The following is a 15067-nucleotide window of genomic DNA, read 5'->3' on the forward strand; positions in this document are numbered from 1 at the left end:
TAAACATGTGTTTAAGTCTTTGCAGGATCAGAGCAATACAGAAAATATTTTTCCTTATTTCCTTCATCATTGTTAAAATGATAATGTACACAGTATAAATAATCACTTCAAGGAAGCCTACAATCAGTAGTATTTACTTTACTGTCACAAGCCATATAAAACCTAATTCATCAGAACAGCATGGCAGCTCAGCTTTTCACTATTTTGATATTGCATGTAGGATTTTCCTCACTGACTGTTCCTTTTTGCCATTTGTTTGACTTCTCCTTATTCCAAATAAATATTGCCCCTCTGCTTGAATAGTATTGCTGGCCTGATTAGCATTACCTTTGGTTAATCCACTTAGTTTTCTTTAAAACTAGACAAGAACTGAATCACAGACTCCAAGAACAGAAGGGACCATTGTGATCATCACTATGACGACTTTGCTGTAAAGAAAGTGATTAGACCAGCAGTTCTCAAACTGTGGGTTGGGACCCCAAAGTGGGTCACAACACCGTTTTAATGGGGTCACCAGGGCTGGCTTAGACTTCCTGGGGCCCGAAGCTGAAGCCCTAGCCCCAGCACCTGGGGCTGAGGCTGAAGTCCAAGGGCTTCTGTCTTGGGCAGCAGGGCTCAGGTTAAAGGCCCCCTGCCTCGGGCTGAAGTCCTTGGGCTTTGGCCCCTCAATCCAGGGCGGTAGGGCTCAGGAAGGCTCAGGCTTCAGTCCCCGCTCCTGGGGTCATGTAGTAATTTTGTTGTTAGAAGGAGGTTGCAGTGCAAGGAAGTTTCAGAACCCCTGGATTAGATTTAGATCTTCTAAAATTAGTGCACATGCTATTTGGTAAATCTGCTGCAGGATGAACAGTATTGATCTAAACAGATTTTTGAAAAACTTACTCACAGAGACATTTTAAGGTAAATGAGTAGCAGGAATTATATTGCATCAATTGAACATGACAATTCTGAAAAGTTTGATTTTAAAATACAACTTGATAATGCTTCTACATGTAAGACGGAAACAAAATGCTGACCTAAATGCTCTGTTGTTTCTATAATTTGATTTTTTAGTTTTATTTTTTAGCGTATGTTTGGTAATCGCCTGTAATATTATGCGCCCAGCAATTATGTAAGTGATTGAATATTCTCAGATATGACATTATAGATTTTTATATTCTAAATCAAAAACAAAGATCTAAAGAAAAGAAAACCCACTAAGCATGCAAGCAATGAATAGCAGCCAGGAAAAAGATGGTTACTCACCTTTGTAACTGCTGTTCTTCGAGATGTGTTGCTCATATCCATTCCAGTTAGGTGTGCGTGCGGGCTGCGTGCACGTTTGTCGGAAGATTTTTACCCTAGCAACCCTGAAGTGGCGCTGCCATGGCGCCGGATATATACCCCTGCTGACCCAACCGCCCCTCAGTTCCTTCTTGCTGGCTACTCTGACAGTGGGGAAGGGGGGCGGGTTTGGAATGGATATGAGCAACACATCTCCAAGAACAACAGTTACAAAGGTGAGTCTTTTCCTCTTCGAGTGATTGCTCATATCCATTCCAGTTAGGTGATTCCCAAGCCTTACCTAGGCAGTGGGGTCGGAGTGAGATATGGCAGAATGCAAAACTGCTGAGCCAAATGCTGCATCATCTCTAGACTGTTGAACCAGAGCATAATGCAAAGCAAAGGTGTGGACTGAGGACCAGGTAGCTGCGCGACATATTTCCTGGATTGGTACGTGAGCCAGGAAGGCAGCAGATGAAACCTGAGCCCTGATAGAATGTGCGGTGAGATGGCCCGAGGGAACATGAGCTAAGTCATAGCAAGTGCGGATGCATGCCGTCACCCAAGAGGAGATCCTCTGGGAGGAGACAGGTAGTCCCTTCATTCGGTCTGCCACTGCAACGAAGAGTTGGGGCAATTTACGAAACGACTTCGTCCATTCGATATAAAATGCGAGAGCCCTACGGACATCTAGGGAGCGGAATTGTTCCCGTCGTGATGAGTGCGGCTTCGGGAAGAAGACCGGAAAGAAGATGTCCTTATTGGTATGAAAGGCCAATACCATTTTAGGGAGGAACGCTGGGTGTGGTCGCAACTGCACCTTGTCCTTGTGAAAGGCTGTATACAGTGGGTCCACTGTGAGCACCCGAAGCTTGTCTGGCCAATGTAATGGTTATGAGGAAAAGTATCTTCCTGGACAGGTATAACAGCGAGCAAGTTGCCAACAGCTTGAATGGTGGAGACATAAGTCTGTTTAAGACTAGGTGGAGGTCCCAGGTAGGGGCAGGGTGGCGTACTTGGGGGTACAGGCATTCCAAGCCCTTAAGGAACCTGGAAACCATAGGGTGTGAAAACACGGAGCGGCCACTTTCTCCTGGGTGGAAGGTAGAAATGGCCGCCAAGTATACCCTCAATGATGATACCGCTAGGCCCTGCTGTTTGAGAGACCAGAGGTAGTCCAGGATGGTGGGGATTGAGACCTCGATGGAGTAACATTTTGCGTTTCGCACCAGCAGGAGAAACGCTTCCACTTGGCCAGATACGTAGACCGAGTGGAAGGTTTTCTGCTACCCAGGAGTACTTGTTGCACTGGGGCAGAACAACATAACTCTGACAGGGTTAACTACGCAGGAGCCATGCCATGAAGTGAAGGGACTGCAGGTCTGGGTGGTGAAGCCTGCTGTGGTCCTGAGTTATGAGGTCTGGATGATGAGGCAAGGTGATTGGGTTGGCTATCGACAGGTCGAGCAACATGGTGTACCAGTGTTGCCTGGGCCACGCAGAGGCGATCATGATCAGGCAAGCTCTGTCCCTGCGGAGCTTTAGTAGGATCTTGTGAACCAACGGGAACGGTGGAAAAGCGTAAAGTAGATGGCTCTTCCACGGAATCAGGAAGGTGTCCGAGATCTAACCCTGGGAGAGACCTTGGAAGGATCAGTACCTCTGGCATTTCCTGTTCTCACGGGAAGCGAAGAGGTCTATGTGGGGAAATCCCCACTTCTGGAAGACAGAATATATAATGTCCGGACAAATTGACCACTCGTGAGACAAGAAGGATCTGCTGAGTTGATCTGCCAGAGTGTTCTGAACTCCTGAGCCAGTTGAAAGTCTTTGGGTTTAAATTTAGAGGGGCATGTCACAAGGGGGACGTTATGGTGGGTGTCTGCTACAGACCACCAGACCAGAAAGAAGAGGTGGATGAGGCTTTTTACAGACAACTAGCAGAAGTCTGTAGATCACAGGCCCTGGTTCTCATGGGAGATTTCAATTATCCTGATATCTGCTGGGAGAGAAATACAGCAGTGCACAGGCAATCCAGGAAGTTTTTGGAGATCGCTGAGGACAACTTCCTGGTACAAATGCTGGGGGAAACAACGAGGGGCCTTGCGCCTCTCGACCTCCTGCTCACAAACAGAGAAGAGTTGATCGGGGAAGTAAGGGTGAACGGCAACCTGGGCAGCAGTGATCATGACATGGTAGAGTTCAGAACCCTGGTCAAAGGAAGGAAGGAGAGAAGCAGAACGCAAACCCTGGATTTCAGAAAAGCGGATTTCAGCTCCCTTAGAGAAATGATGGGCAGGATTCCCTGGGAAGCTGAACTGAAGGGGATGGGTGTCCAGGAGAGCTGGCAGTTTTTTAAAGAAACCATGCTAAGAGCACAGGAAAATACCATACCGATGTGCAGAAAGAACAGCAAGCGTAGAAAGTGCCCAGCATGGCTTAACAGGGAACTCAGTGGTGAGCTGAAGCAAAAGAAGGAAGCTTACAAAAAATGGAAGCTTGGACAGATGACTGGGGAGGCATATAAGATTATTGCTCGGGCCTGCAGGGATAGAATCAGAAAGGCCAAAGGGCAATTTGAGTTGAAACTAGCAAGGGATGTGAAGGATAATAGGAAGGGGTTTTACAAGTATGTAAGCAACAAGAAGAGGACTAGGGATGGTGTAGGTCCCTTACTCAATGAGGCAGGTATCCTAGTGGTGGAAGATATGGAAAAGGCTGAAGTACTCAATTCCTTCTTCACTTCAGTCTTTACGGGCAGGATCAACTCCCAGACTACTACACTGGGGAACGCAGAGAGGAGAGGAGGACAGCAGCCCACTGTGATAGAGGGTCAGGTTAGGGACTACTTAAAGACGTTAGACGTGCACAAGTCTATGGGACCGGACGAACTGCATCCGAGGGTGCTGAGGGAGTTAGCTGATGTGATTGCAGAGCCGTTGACCATTATCTTTGAAAATTCATGGCGAACAGGAGAGGTCCCAGAGGACTGAAAGAAAGCAAATATAGTACCTATCTTTAAGAAAGGGAAAAAGGAAGATCCAGGGAACTACAGACCAATCAGTCTCACCTCAATCCCTGGAAAAATCATGGAGCAGGTGCTGAAGGAATCCATCCTGAAACACTTAGAGGAAAACAAGGTGATCAGAAGCAGTCAGCATGGATTCACCAAGGGTAAATCATGCCTGACCAACCTGATTGCTTTCTACGATGAGATGACTGGACTTGTGGATGGGGGCAAAGCTGTTGATGTTGTATACCTTGACTTTAGTAAGGCTTTTGACACGGTTTCCCACAGCATTCTCATCAGCAAACTAAGGAAGTATGGGTTGGAGGAATGGACTGTGAAGTGGATAGAAAACTGGTTGAATCAACGGGCTCAGCGGGTAGGTATCAATGGCACACTCTCTAGTTGGCAACCAGTAACAAGTGGTGTGCCCCAGGGGTCTGTCTTAGGGCCCGTTCTATTCAATGTCTTCATTAATGATCTTGATGATGGGATAGCTTGCACATTAAGTAAATTTGCAGATGACACCAAGTTGGGGGGAGTGGTGGACACACTGGAGGGCAGGGATAGGATTCAGGGAGACTTAGACAAATTGGAGAAGTGGGCCACAAGAAACCTCATGAAGTTCAACAAGGACAAGTGCAAAGTCCTGCACTTAGGACAGAAAAACCCCATGCACTGCTACAGGCTGGGGACTGTTTGGCTAAGTAGCAGTGCTGAAGAAAAGGATCTTGGGGTTACGGTAGATGGAAAGTTGAACATGAGCCTACAGTGTGCTCTTGTAGCCAAAAAGGCTAATAGCATACTGGGCTGTATTAGTAGGAGTGTTGCCAGCAGATCGAGGGATGTGATTATTCCCCTCTATTCAGCACTGGTGAGGCCGCATCTGGAATATTGTGTCCAGTTTTGGGCGCCACACTACAAAAAGGACGTGGAACAATTGGAGAGAGTCCAGCGGAGGGCAACAAAAATGATTAGAGGACTAGAGCACATGACTTATGAAGAGAGACTGAAGGAACTGGGCTTATTTAGCCTGCAGAAGAGAAGACTAAGGGGGGATTTGATAGCAACCTTCAACTACTTGAAGGGATGCTCCAAGGAGGAGGGAGCTAGGCTGTTCTCAGTGGTGACGGAGGACAGAACAAGGAGCAATGGTTTGAAGTTGCAGTTGCGGAAGTCGAGGCTGGATATTAGAAAAAACTTTCTGACTAGGAGAGTGGTGAAGTATTGGAATGGGTTACCTAGGGAGGTGGTAGAATCTCCACCTTTAGAGCTATTTAAGGTCCGGCTAGACCGCACCCTGCCTGGGATTATTTAGGGAAAATGGTCCTGCCTTTAGCAGGGGGTTGGACTAGATGACCTCGTGAGGTCCCTTCCAACCTTTTGATTCTATGATTCTATGACAAAGGATGCTACCAGGTCTATCGAGTGGACCATGCAAAAAGTTCCATAGTTGGATCGCCTCCCAACAAAGGAGGGAGGATCGTGTCCCTTCCTGCCTGTTTATGTAGTACATGGTCATTGTGTTGTCTGTAAACATTGAGACACAACAGCCCTGTAGGTGTTGCTGGAACGCCTGGCATGCCAGGCGGACTGCTCTTAGTTCTCGGACATTTGTGTGTAATGCCAGCTCCTGAGACAACCAAAGGCCTTGAGTGTGAACATGGCCAAGGTGAGCACCCCAGCCGAGAGATGACACATCCATCGTCAAGGATATGAAGGGCTGTGGCGGATAGAACGGCAGTCCTGCACACACCAGGAAGGGCGTCAGCCACCAGTCGAGGGAGCCTAGGATGCTCGGGGGAATGGTGACTACCATGTCTATGGCGTCCTTGCCTGGGCAGTAAACCGAGGCGAGCCAAGTTAGAAGGGGACGCAGACGTAGTCTGGCGTTGTTTGATCACAAACGTGCAGGCAGCCATGTGACCGAGGAGGCCGAGACAAGTGTGAGCAGAAGTTGTCAGGAAGTTTTGAAGGCTTTGTATAATTGATACTATTGCCTGAAATAGGGGTCGTGGTAAACTGGCCCTTGCGAGAATGGAGTCCAAGATGGCCCCAATGAACTCTATTCTTTGCGTGGGCACTAGAGTAGATTTCTCTAGGTTGATCATCAGGCCTAGTCTCATGAAGAGGTCCTTGATGACGCCCACATTACTGGTGCCTTGGGCCTCGGAGGTCCCCTGAATGAGCCAATCGTCGAGGTATGGGAAGACGTGTATTCGACGACGATGGAGGGAAGCAGCGACTACAGCCATGCACTTCGTGAATACCCGAGGGGCTGTAGAGAGGCCAAATGGAAGGACCGTAAACTGAAAATGCTGATGGTTGACCACTAACTGGAGGTACCGTCTGTGAGGAGGGTAAATGGCAATGTGGAAATATGTGTCCTTCATGTCGAGGGCGGCATACCAGTCTCCGGGATCCAAAGATGGGATGATTGTCTCCAGGGAATACCATGTGGAACTTCAACTTTTTCATGAACTTGTTCAGTTCTCGCAGGTCCAGGATAGGCCTGAGGCCTCCTTTCGCCTTGGGGATTAGGAAATACCGGGAATAGAACCCCTTGCCCCTTAAGTCCTTCGGTACCTCCTCTATAGCTCCCATGGCAAGGAGCCATACCTCTTGCAAGAGGAATTGCTCGTGAGAGGCGTCCCTGAAGAGGGACGAGGAGGGGGGTTGGTAGGGAGGGAGTGAAATAAACTGGAGGTGGTATCCGAATTCTACCGTAAGTAGGACCCAACTATCTGAGGTTAATTAGGTCCACGCAGGGAGGAAAGGGGAAAGGTGGTTGTAAAACTGAAAAGGATCCTGGGAGACAACTGATACACCGCCCTTGGGCGCACCTTCAAAAGTTCGGTTTGGATCCCATAGTTGACTTGGAGGGATCGTTATTCTGACCCCCCTGTTGTCTGTGGTTGCCTCGACCTCACCTCTTGCCAAAGTCCTGTCTTGGCCTAGGCAGGGAGTAAGGGCGTTGAGGTTGGGTGCAGAAGGATCTTCCTTGAGTCTGTGGTGTATGCATCCCGAGCAAACGCATAGTCACCCGATTATCTTTCAGACTCTGTAGCCTAGGGTCCGTCTTCTCGGAGAAAAGACCCTGGCCATCAAATGGCAAGTCTTGGATAGCGTGCTGAAGTTCAGGTGGCAGGCCTGACACCTGAAGCCAGGATATACGCCTCATGGCGATTCCAGAGGCCACAGTTCTGGCTGCCAAATTGGCAGCGTCCAGCGAGGACTGGAGAGAAGTTCTTGTCACCTTCTTTCCTTCCTCCAATAGTGCCTTAAATTCTTGGCAGGAGTCTTGCGGGACCAGCTCTGTGAATTTCCCTACCGCCTCCCAGGTGTTGTAATTATACCTGCTAAGTAGGGCTTGCTGGTTCACCACCCTGAGTCGGAGGCCCCCCGCGGAGTAGATTTTATGGCCCAACAAATCCATGCGCCTAGCCTCCTTAGCTTTTGGGGCAGGGGCTTGCTGGCCATGGCGCTCCCGTTCATTTACGGACGTACGACCAGTGAGCAGGGTGCACGTATAAGTACTTGTACCTCTTAGAGGGCACCATGGACTTCCGTTCCACTCCTCTGGCTGTGGGCAGAATAGATGCCAGGGATTGCCAGATGGTATCTGCCTTAGCTTGAATCGACTGAACGGTAAGGCCACTCGAGTTGGTGCATCCGCCAACAGTATATCTACCAGGGGGTCCTCAACCTCCGGAACCTCCTCCACCTGGAGGTTTACATTCAGGGGGACACGCCTCAGGAGGTCCTGGTGTGCCCGAAGGTCAATTGGACACGGGCCTGATGAAGATGTCCCTGCTACCGCTTCATCCAGGGAAGAGGAAGACGAAAGACCCGGAACGAGTGGGTCCTGTATGGTCTCCTGATCATGGGGGATGTCAGGGACTGGTGGGACCTGAGGGTCCGGTGCGTGGATGGAAGCTTCCTCCGTACCCGCAGGAGGGTGGCGGCTAACAGTGGCCTCTGGCACCCGGTGTTCCAATGGAACGGAGCATGATGTCACTGCGAGTACACTTTGGGCTTGGTGATATGCCCAACGTCTCCAGAAGGACCACTGATGAGATCCCTGGTCTGGGCCGTGGGTCTCTTGGAAGACTCGGCTGTGAGTATCCGAATTATGGTCGTGTGCGTAGGAGGCACTGTCCGTGTGTGATGATACTGATGTATGGCAAGACAGCCCCAGAGGAGATGAAACCACTTGAGAAGGTCTCTGCATCTGGTTGATCCGTCTCCACGCGGCACCAGAGAACGGTACCGGGCGCCACACCGGTACCGGGAATGAGACTGGGACCTGCGACCGGAGTGGTCCCAGGAGGTCAACCGGGACCTTGAAGCTGTACATCGAGAGCGGCTGTGAGAGGTGCGGTGCCAGGAGCTGGATGGGTGCCGAGAGTATCGGCTCAGCGAGCGCAATCTCGAACGGTCCCACGAGTACAACCAGTACCAAGATGGAGAGCAGTACTGGGACTGTGAGCGGCGTCGGGACTGGGATCGGTAATGGGACCGAAAACGCCGGCGGGACCTCGATTGTGTTGGGTGCCTTTCAGCGGTGCCGAGCAAGGATGGTCTCAGCAGGGCAAGCTTGCCTACTGATTGGATAACCCACACCGGCGATGCCGGGGGTTGAGGCAGCGCAGGGTCTGCCAGGACAATCAGCTCCCTTGCTGTAGAGAATGTCTCCGGCGTGGAGGGAACAATAAGCTCAACCACGGCGCGTGCCGGGGAGCTGTCAGGCACCGGACTCGACGGTTCTTGCAAGGCCGGAATCAACAGCGCTGAACTTGTTGGTGCCGCGGCAGTTGTCGGTGCCGGGTGGTCTGACTTGGGCGGGTGCTCCGACTGCGATGTAGGCATGGGCATCGCAGGAGTCTTGTGCCTCTTGACCCGCAGAGAGAGAGAGAGCGGTGCTGGGCAGGCTTCTGGGCCGGTGACGGTTGGTGCCGAGGGGCCTTCGTGGTGCCGGTGCACTCCCATGCTGAAGATGCACTTCTCCCCAGTGCGGACTGTCTGGCGCTCGGTGCCGAGGGCGGAGAAGTAAGGGCTGCCTCCATCAGGAGCTGTTTGAGACGAAAGTCCCGCTCCTTTTTTGTCCACGGCTTGAAGGCCTTGCAGATGCGGCACTTGTCCGCGAGGTGGGATTCCCCCAGGCACTTAAGGCAGGAGTCGTGAGGATCTCCTGTCGGCATCGGCTTGTGACAAGCCGAGCAGGGTTTGAAACCTGGTGAACCGGGCATGAGCCCCGGCACTGGGTGAGGGGAAAGGGCTAATCCCCAACCCCTCTTAACTATATATAATAACTATGTTAAAGAACTAATAAAACTAAGTAGAAATATAGAAAATTGAACTATATACACAATAACGATGAAAGAACTATGAGAAGTTAGGGAGGTGGAGATCAGCTAAGCCGCGCTCCACTGTTCCAACGACTGACACGGGCAGTAAGAAGGAACTGAGGGGCAGTTGGGTTGGCAGGGGTATATATCCGGCACCATGGCGGCATCACTCCAGGGGGCGGCCAGCCGACCCACCGAGTGTTGCTAGGGTAAAAATCTTCCGACGAACGTGCACGCAGCGCGCGCACACACCTAACTAGAATGGATATGAGCAATCACTCGAAGAAGAACTGTAGAAAACATAGCTGGATGACATCATGTGTGTCCAAATATGCCTGCTGCTGAAAATACTTCTGCAGTAGTGTCTCTGGTTGGCTTTACCATGTAGTTTCTTTCTTTTGTCCATATGGTGAGGGGGCAAATATGGGATCCTAATATCTCTATCATGAGGGGTAGCAAAGGGTTGTCTCCCCTGCACAGTTCTGGGTTTGAAGGTCATTGTGGGGAAGGGGTAGCCCACAGCTGGGTCTCATCTTTCTCTTTCCCCACTATGTGATGAAGTATTTTGCTGAAATGGCCTCAGCAGCTGATCCTGCTGGCTTGAATCTATAACCCCCAAGTTGGCTCCACCCACTGACGTATATTTTGAACAGTGGTTTCCTTTTAAAGTCTGTCCTCCTGCCAAGTAAACACGCTATACATACTGGAGTAATAAACTGATTGGATTTTTATAATGTGGCAGTCACAGTGAAAAGAAGAGAATAGGTCTAAGAAACAAAATAAAACATTTTATTGTATATTTCTTTTTTTGTCAGAGTTACATATAAAAACCTTTATTTTAATTTCAAGCCTAACTTTATTCATTTTTCAGCAACAAATTTTATCAAACACATTAAAATGTAAAATGGCAATTTCACACTCCCACTCTAATCAAGTTCAACAAAGGTTTGGCTCAGTCTTTTATTTTATGATTTCTTACATAATGGAAGTGAAGTATACCATAATAAATCTTCTAACACAAACTCCTAACTTTGTACATTCTTACTTATGGTGGAGACTTGTCTTTTAGATAAGTATACTGACTGAACAGAAATGCTCTGAAATGTTTAAAATATCCTGTTAAAAACCATCATGTATATTGTTCTATAGGATTTTCTACAGGGGTGTAATTTTTTAGTGTTACATCTTAATGCTGACTTCCTGAAGGAGCTTTGACTACAATAGGCATGAATATGTTTTGAAAGGATGATGGATAAATTGCTGGGTGGTAATATAACATATCTTAGGCAGCTGATGGGGCTTTTTTTCTTCTACTTGTCTTTTAGTTATACACAGTTTTAAGATAATTATGGTCTGTAAGATTGTCTTTTCCCCTTTCTAGTACAAGCAATATTTGTCTTGGTTACAGGTTCCAGAAACACCCGATCATACATCATAAAATTAATGCAGGGCAATTATAGCATTTAACATTGCACTGTATGTACAAACCATCAAAGTCCTTGTTTTGGTCAATCATTTTCTGGATTAGTTGCCGGTGACAGGTTTTTAAGATGCAATAGTTTATTGAACTATTAGTTAAACTATAGCATGCTGCACTCATTGCCAGAATTTTACCTAAAGAAAACTAACAGTTTATATAACTCATGGTTTAAGAAAAATAAAATCTTTGACTTTCCACTGACTGCAACTCTACAATGCCCACACTCTCCAAAGCTCAGTGAACCAAAATTCTTAGTTACTCGAATGTTGGAATACCATTAAAAGAACCTAAATTTCAAGATCCTAAAATTGAGACACTGCTCAAAATGCATTCACGGGAAAATTTCTAATGATGTTTCTTTGTATGATTCACAAACAAAACTGGACTTTGAATGAAAAACCCATTTAAAGAAGATAAATGTTGACATTAAAGAATCATGTTTTCCATAAACCTCCTGGCCCTTTTTAATAAATCAAGGGTAGCACAGAATAACATATATTGACTTATAACTGAAATAGAAAATGAAGAATTGTTAATGGTAAGATTAAGAGCTTTAATAGCTATATTTTTAATGATTTGTAATTATGTACAGTGAATGAGCACAACTGATGCCACACTTAGGCCAAACCTTTGGCCGACATAAGTGCGGTTTTGTTAATTCTTCTTTTACACAGAATTGCTACTCTGCTTAAAATGTTTTGTGACAAAACAAAGATTATTTCTTTTAATACATGTTAGTAGAACACATCATGATAAACATATGATAAATAAAATATGTAATGATATATAAAAACATCCTTCCTCCAGGAAAACTCAGGATAGGGTGTCACAAATACAAATATACTTGACCCAGAAACTGCAAATCCAGCAGGAAAAATACAGAAGTTGGGTAACTGAAGCTTGTGCATGTGTAGTGTACGGGTTACCTAAAATCCAAAGGGCTGATGTGCTAAAAGCCGCTTAGATAAAGATTAATCTGTAATATAGACATCTATAAAAAGACCTAAGGGAACATGGGCCCAAACTGGAGAAACACTGCACCAGAAACTCAATCATGGGACAGAAAAATCAGACTCTGGGATCAGAGAAGGCGACAACTATCCTGGAAGATGGAAAAACTTCACAGTGCCCCATAATGTGGTAACTTGGGCCCATTTGCCAATTCTATCTTGTCTATAATAAAATATATGTTCAGACATTATAAGTGACAATAATTCTGTTTGAAATTGTATAAATAAAGACAAAAAATGATTAAGTCTAAATTAGGTGGATTTGTGACTCAGTTTACCAACTTTCACCCCAAGCAATATATACTGTCCTCCAACGTTTGACTTTTTGGTGAGTTCCAGTCCTGAGCAGCTCAGAGTTTCCATAGGAGAGGACCTCTACTCCAAACTATCTGAAAGCCCTTTATTCAAAAAGCTAAGCCAGTTTTTGGGAAAAATCTTAAGTTTCCTGAGCGTTAGCAACCCAAGTAGATTCTGGGCCACAGAGCAGAGGGAATTTGAATGCAATGCCTGTATAGGTTCCTACTGAGTACATGTATCCCCAAGCTGTGCCCCACACTCTGCTTCCCAGGCAGCGAGTGGTTGCTAGTGCCACTCCCAGACTGACTTCATGTAAGTAATACAGTCTGACCTCCATCAGAGCACTAGGCCCCCACTAACATCAATGGGATGTGATCTGTGGAACCAAAGACAGAGTGCGTAGGACATTTCAGGATCAATCCCTAAATACAGTCACTGAAGTGCACATACGCAGATAATACACTTCCAGAAAGATACACATAGCAGAAGCAAAAGGGTACCACTTATTAAGATTTTTTGCACTTTTATTGAGGTCTACAAGGATCTTTTTAGCAAGGGAGAAACTCAGCATTCAAAAGTAGTGGCAAAATTGTGCCTACAAGCTGCTGTCACAACAACCCATATTTCTTCTTCCCCAGTTTGATTACTACTTTGCCAAATTTTCTCAGTTATAGCAATCTTAGGTGTTATCACTGTAATAGGAACATATTTTAGAAAAACTAAATTTAAAGATTGCCAATGTCCCTTTACTTTTTTGTCTATATATACTAAAAATGACTAATCATTACAAAATAGTTACACTACAAAGAGAGCTCTTAAGGTTCCTTTTTTAACATATTGGTCAAAAAATCTATATATTTCAAGGTGTCTCGATAGTATTTCATTTAAATTATCCTAGATATAAACACAGGAAACAGCAGCTATACAATTATGAGACACACACTGTTTTTCAAACTACCTTGAAATTAGCTTAACTACTATTTATAACAGATAGATGAAATTGTAAATAATGTATTCTCTTGATTAAGAAAATCAGTGTGTATAATGTAGAATATATATTTTAGAACCTTATTAAATTAATCAAGGGATTAACTTTACTTTGTAAACAGGTTTGTAAAAATATCTGGATTAATAAACTATAATCTAATGTATCAATTTTTTTACCTTTAAAATGTCAGCAGGATCCTCTTTAGCAGAAGCAACAAACAAATTATGTCCACAGACTATTCCCTCTGCGAGGAAATACTTGAACAACAAGTTGGAGTAAATACCGTATTTATCTTCCTCTGTGGAAATAGAGGGTTTTTTGGTTAGTCACAAAATGCAAGTTGTGTGTGTGTCTCCCACCTTTCCCATCCATGTTTATTCCAACACTGTACAAATGCTCTTTGAATACCTCTTCAGGTCCGCTTCTCAAAGACTAGCCCTCCTATAACTATGAAGAGTCAGTGAGGAACCCAGAAGCACAAGCTAAGGGAGATGAATCCAAAGCATTAAATGTATGACTCCGTGAGAGATTGTATTTTTGATTTCTCAGACTAGAAAAGGCACAGCCATAGCATTTTAGGACCATCCTGACATACACTGGGTCCATATCGCAGCAGCAATCTCCACCTGAAGACAAGATCTTCTTCACAACTCAGTTTTCCACCAATATCAACTGATTGAGGTTGCAATAGCTCAAAGAACTCCTCAACTGCTCCCTCACCTAATGCTTCTTTTTGGGTCAACAGGAAAGTAAAAGATCAAAATGTGACTCTTTTTTATGCACGATAGAACTATATGCTACTCATCAAGTTGTCATGGCTTTTTATAAAATTTATATGACATTTCACAAGCATCAATGACACATACCAGCTACTGTATTAAGAAATGGCATCCCTCTCTCTATATATATTTATCATTTACACATCAGTATTTGTCTGTTGTGCCAAAACAGCTCATTTCTGTTTACCAGTTCTCACACTCTAGATGTGTGTGCGTGCACATTCAAGAACAGCAAATAGACATGGAAAAATCTATATAAAACATAAGGCTCTAGAAATTCAATCTTTAAAAGTATTTTTAGTTGGCAAAAGAGCTTCAGGTCCACAATTTGTTTTCAAAGTCACTCTAAGTAAACATATCAAAATGAAAGACAAGGTCAGAAGCATGAGAGTTTATAGTAGTTTTTTTTCCCCCCAGAGAAGCCAGGAAACAAGGGCAGCATAGAATTGAGTTTTAAGAGGGAGTTCTCCAGGTCAAGGAGGAGCGACTACATAACCCTTGGGGTGAGTGTTATCTGTTTGTTTGTTGTATGTTTGCTGCTTGCCATGTGCCTGACTGAAATTTATAGTGTGGTCTGTTTGGTGGGGGTGGGAATGTGTTGAGCCTAGTGCTAAGAGGTTCTTTAGGGATCAGGGATCAAAGCCTTGTTAGGAGCCCTTAACCAGTGGGTGGGGCTACTCCAGGAGAACAGGGTTTTAAAAAACCAGCTCCTAAGCGATGAAAGGAGCTAGCGAACAGGTGAGTGAGTTTAGAGAGGGAACAAGAGAGACAGAAATACCTAACATTCTCTAAAAGTATGCCAACAAACACCCCCTGCCAAACAAACAAACAAAAACAAGCAAGAGTAAAATGAATGCAGCAGAAGTCCAACAGTGGAGTGGTGGATACACAGTTTATT

The 15067-nt window shown here is 45.7% G+C and overlaps 1 protein-coding gene across 2 annotated transcripts in view; it reads right to left on the reverse strand.

Moving 5' to 3' along the window:
- The window catches only part of ELP4 (elongator acetyltransferase complex subunit 4), a 335509-nt gene that overhangs the window by 293858 nt on the left and 26584 nt on the right, over nucleotides 1–15067 (reverse strand). For both annotated transcript variants that reach the window (XM_075065212.1, XM_075065213.1), the window contains one exon: nucleotides 13567–13688. In XM_075065212.1, coding sequence (XP_074921313.1) covers nucleotides 13567–13688 — 122 coding nt within the window. The remainder of the gene's footprint in view (nucleotides 1–13566; nucleotides 13689–15067) is intronic.

Source organism: Chelonoidis abingdonii, chromosome 4 (genome assembly GCF_003597395.2).
Source record: "Chelonoidis abingdonii isolate Lonesome George chromosome 4, CheloAbing_2.0, whole genome shotgun sequence".
NCBI lineage: Eukaryota > Metazoa > Chordata > Testudines > Testudinidae > Chelonoidis > Chelonoidis abingdonii.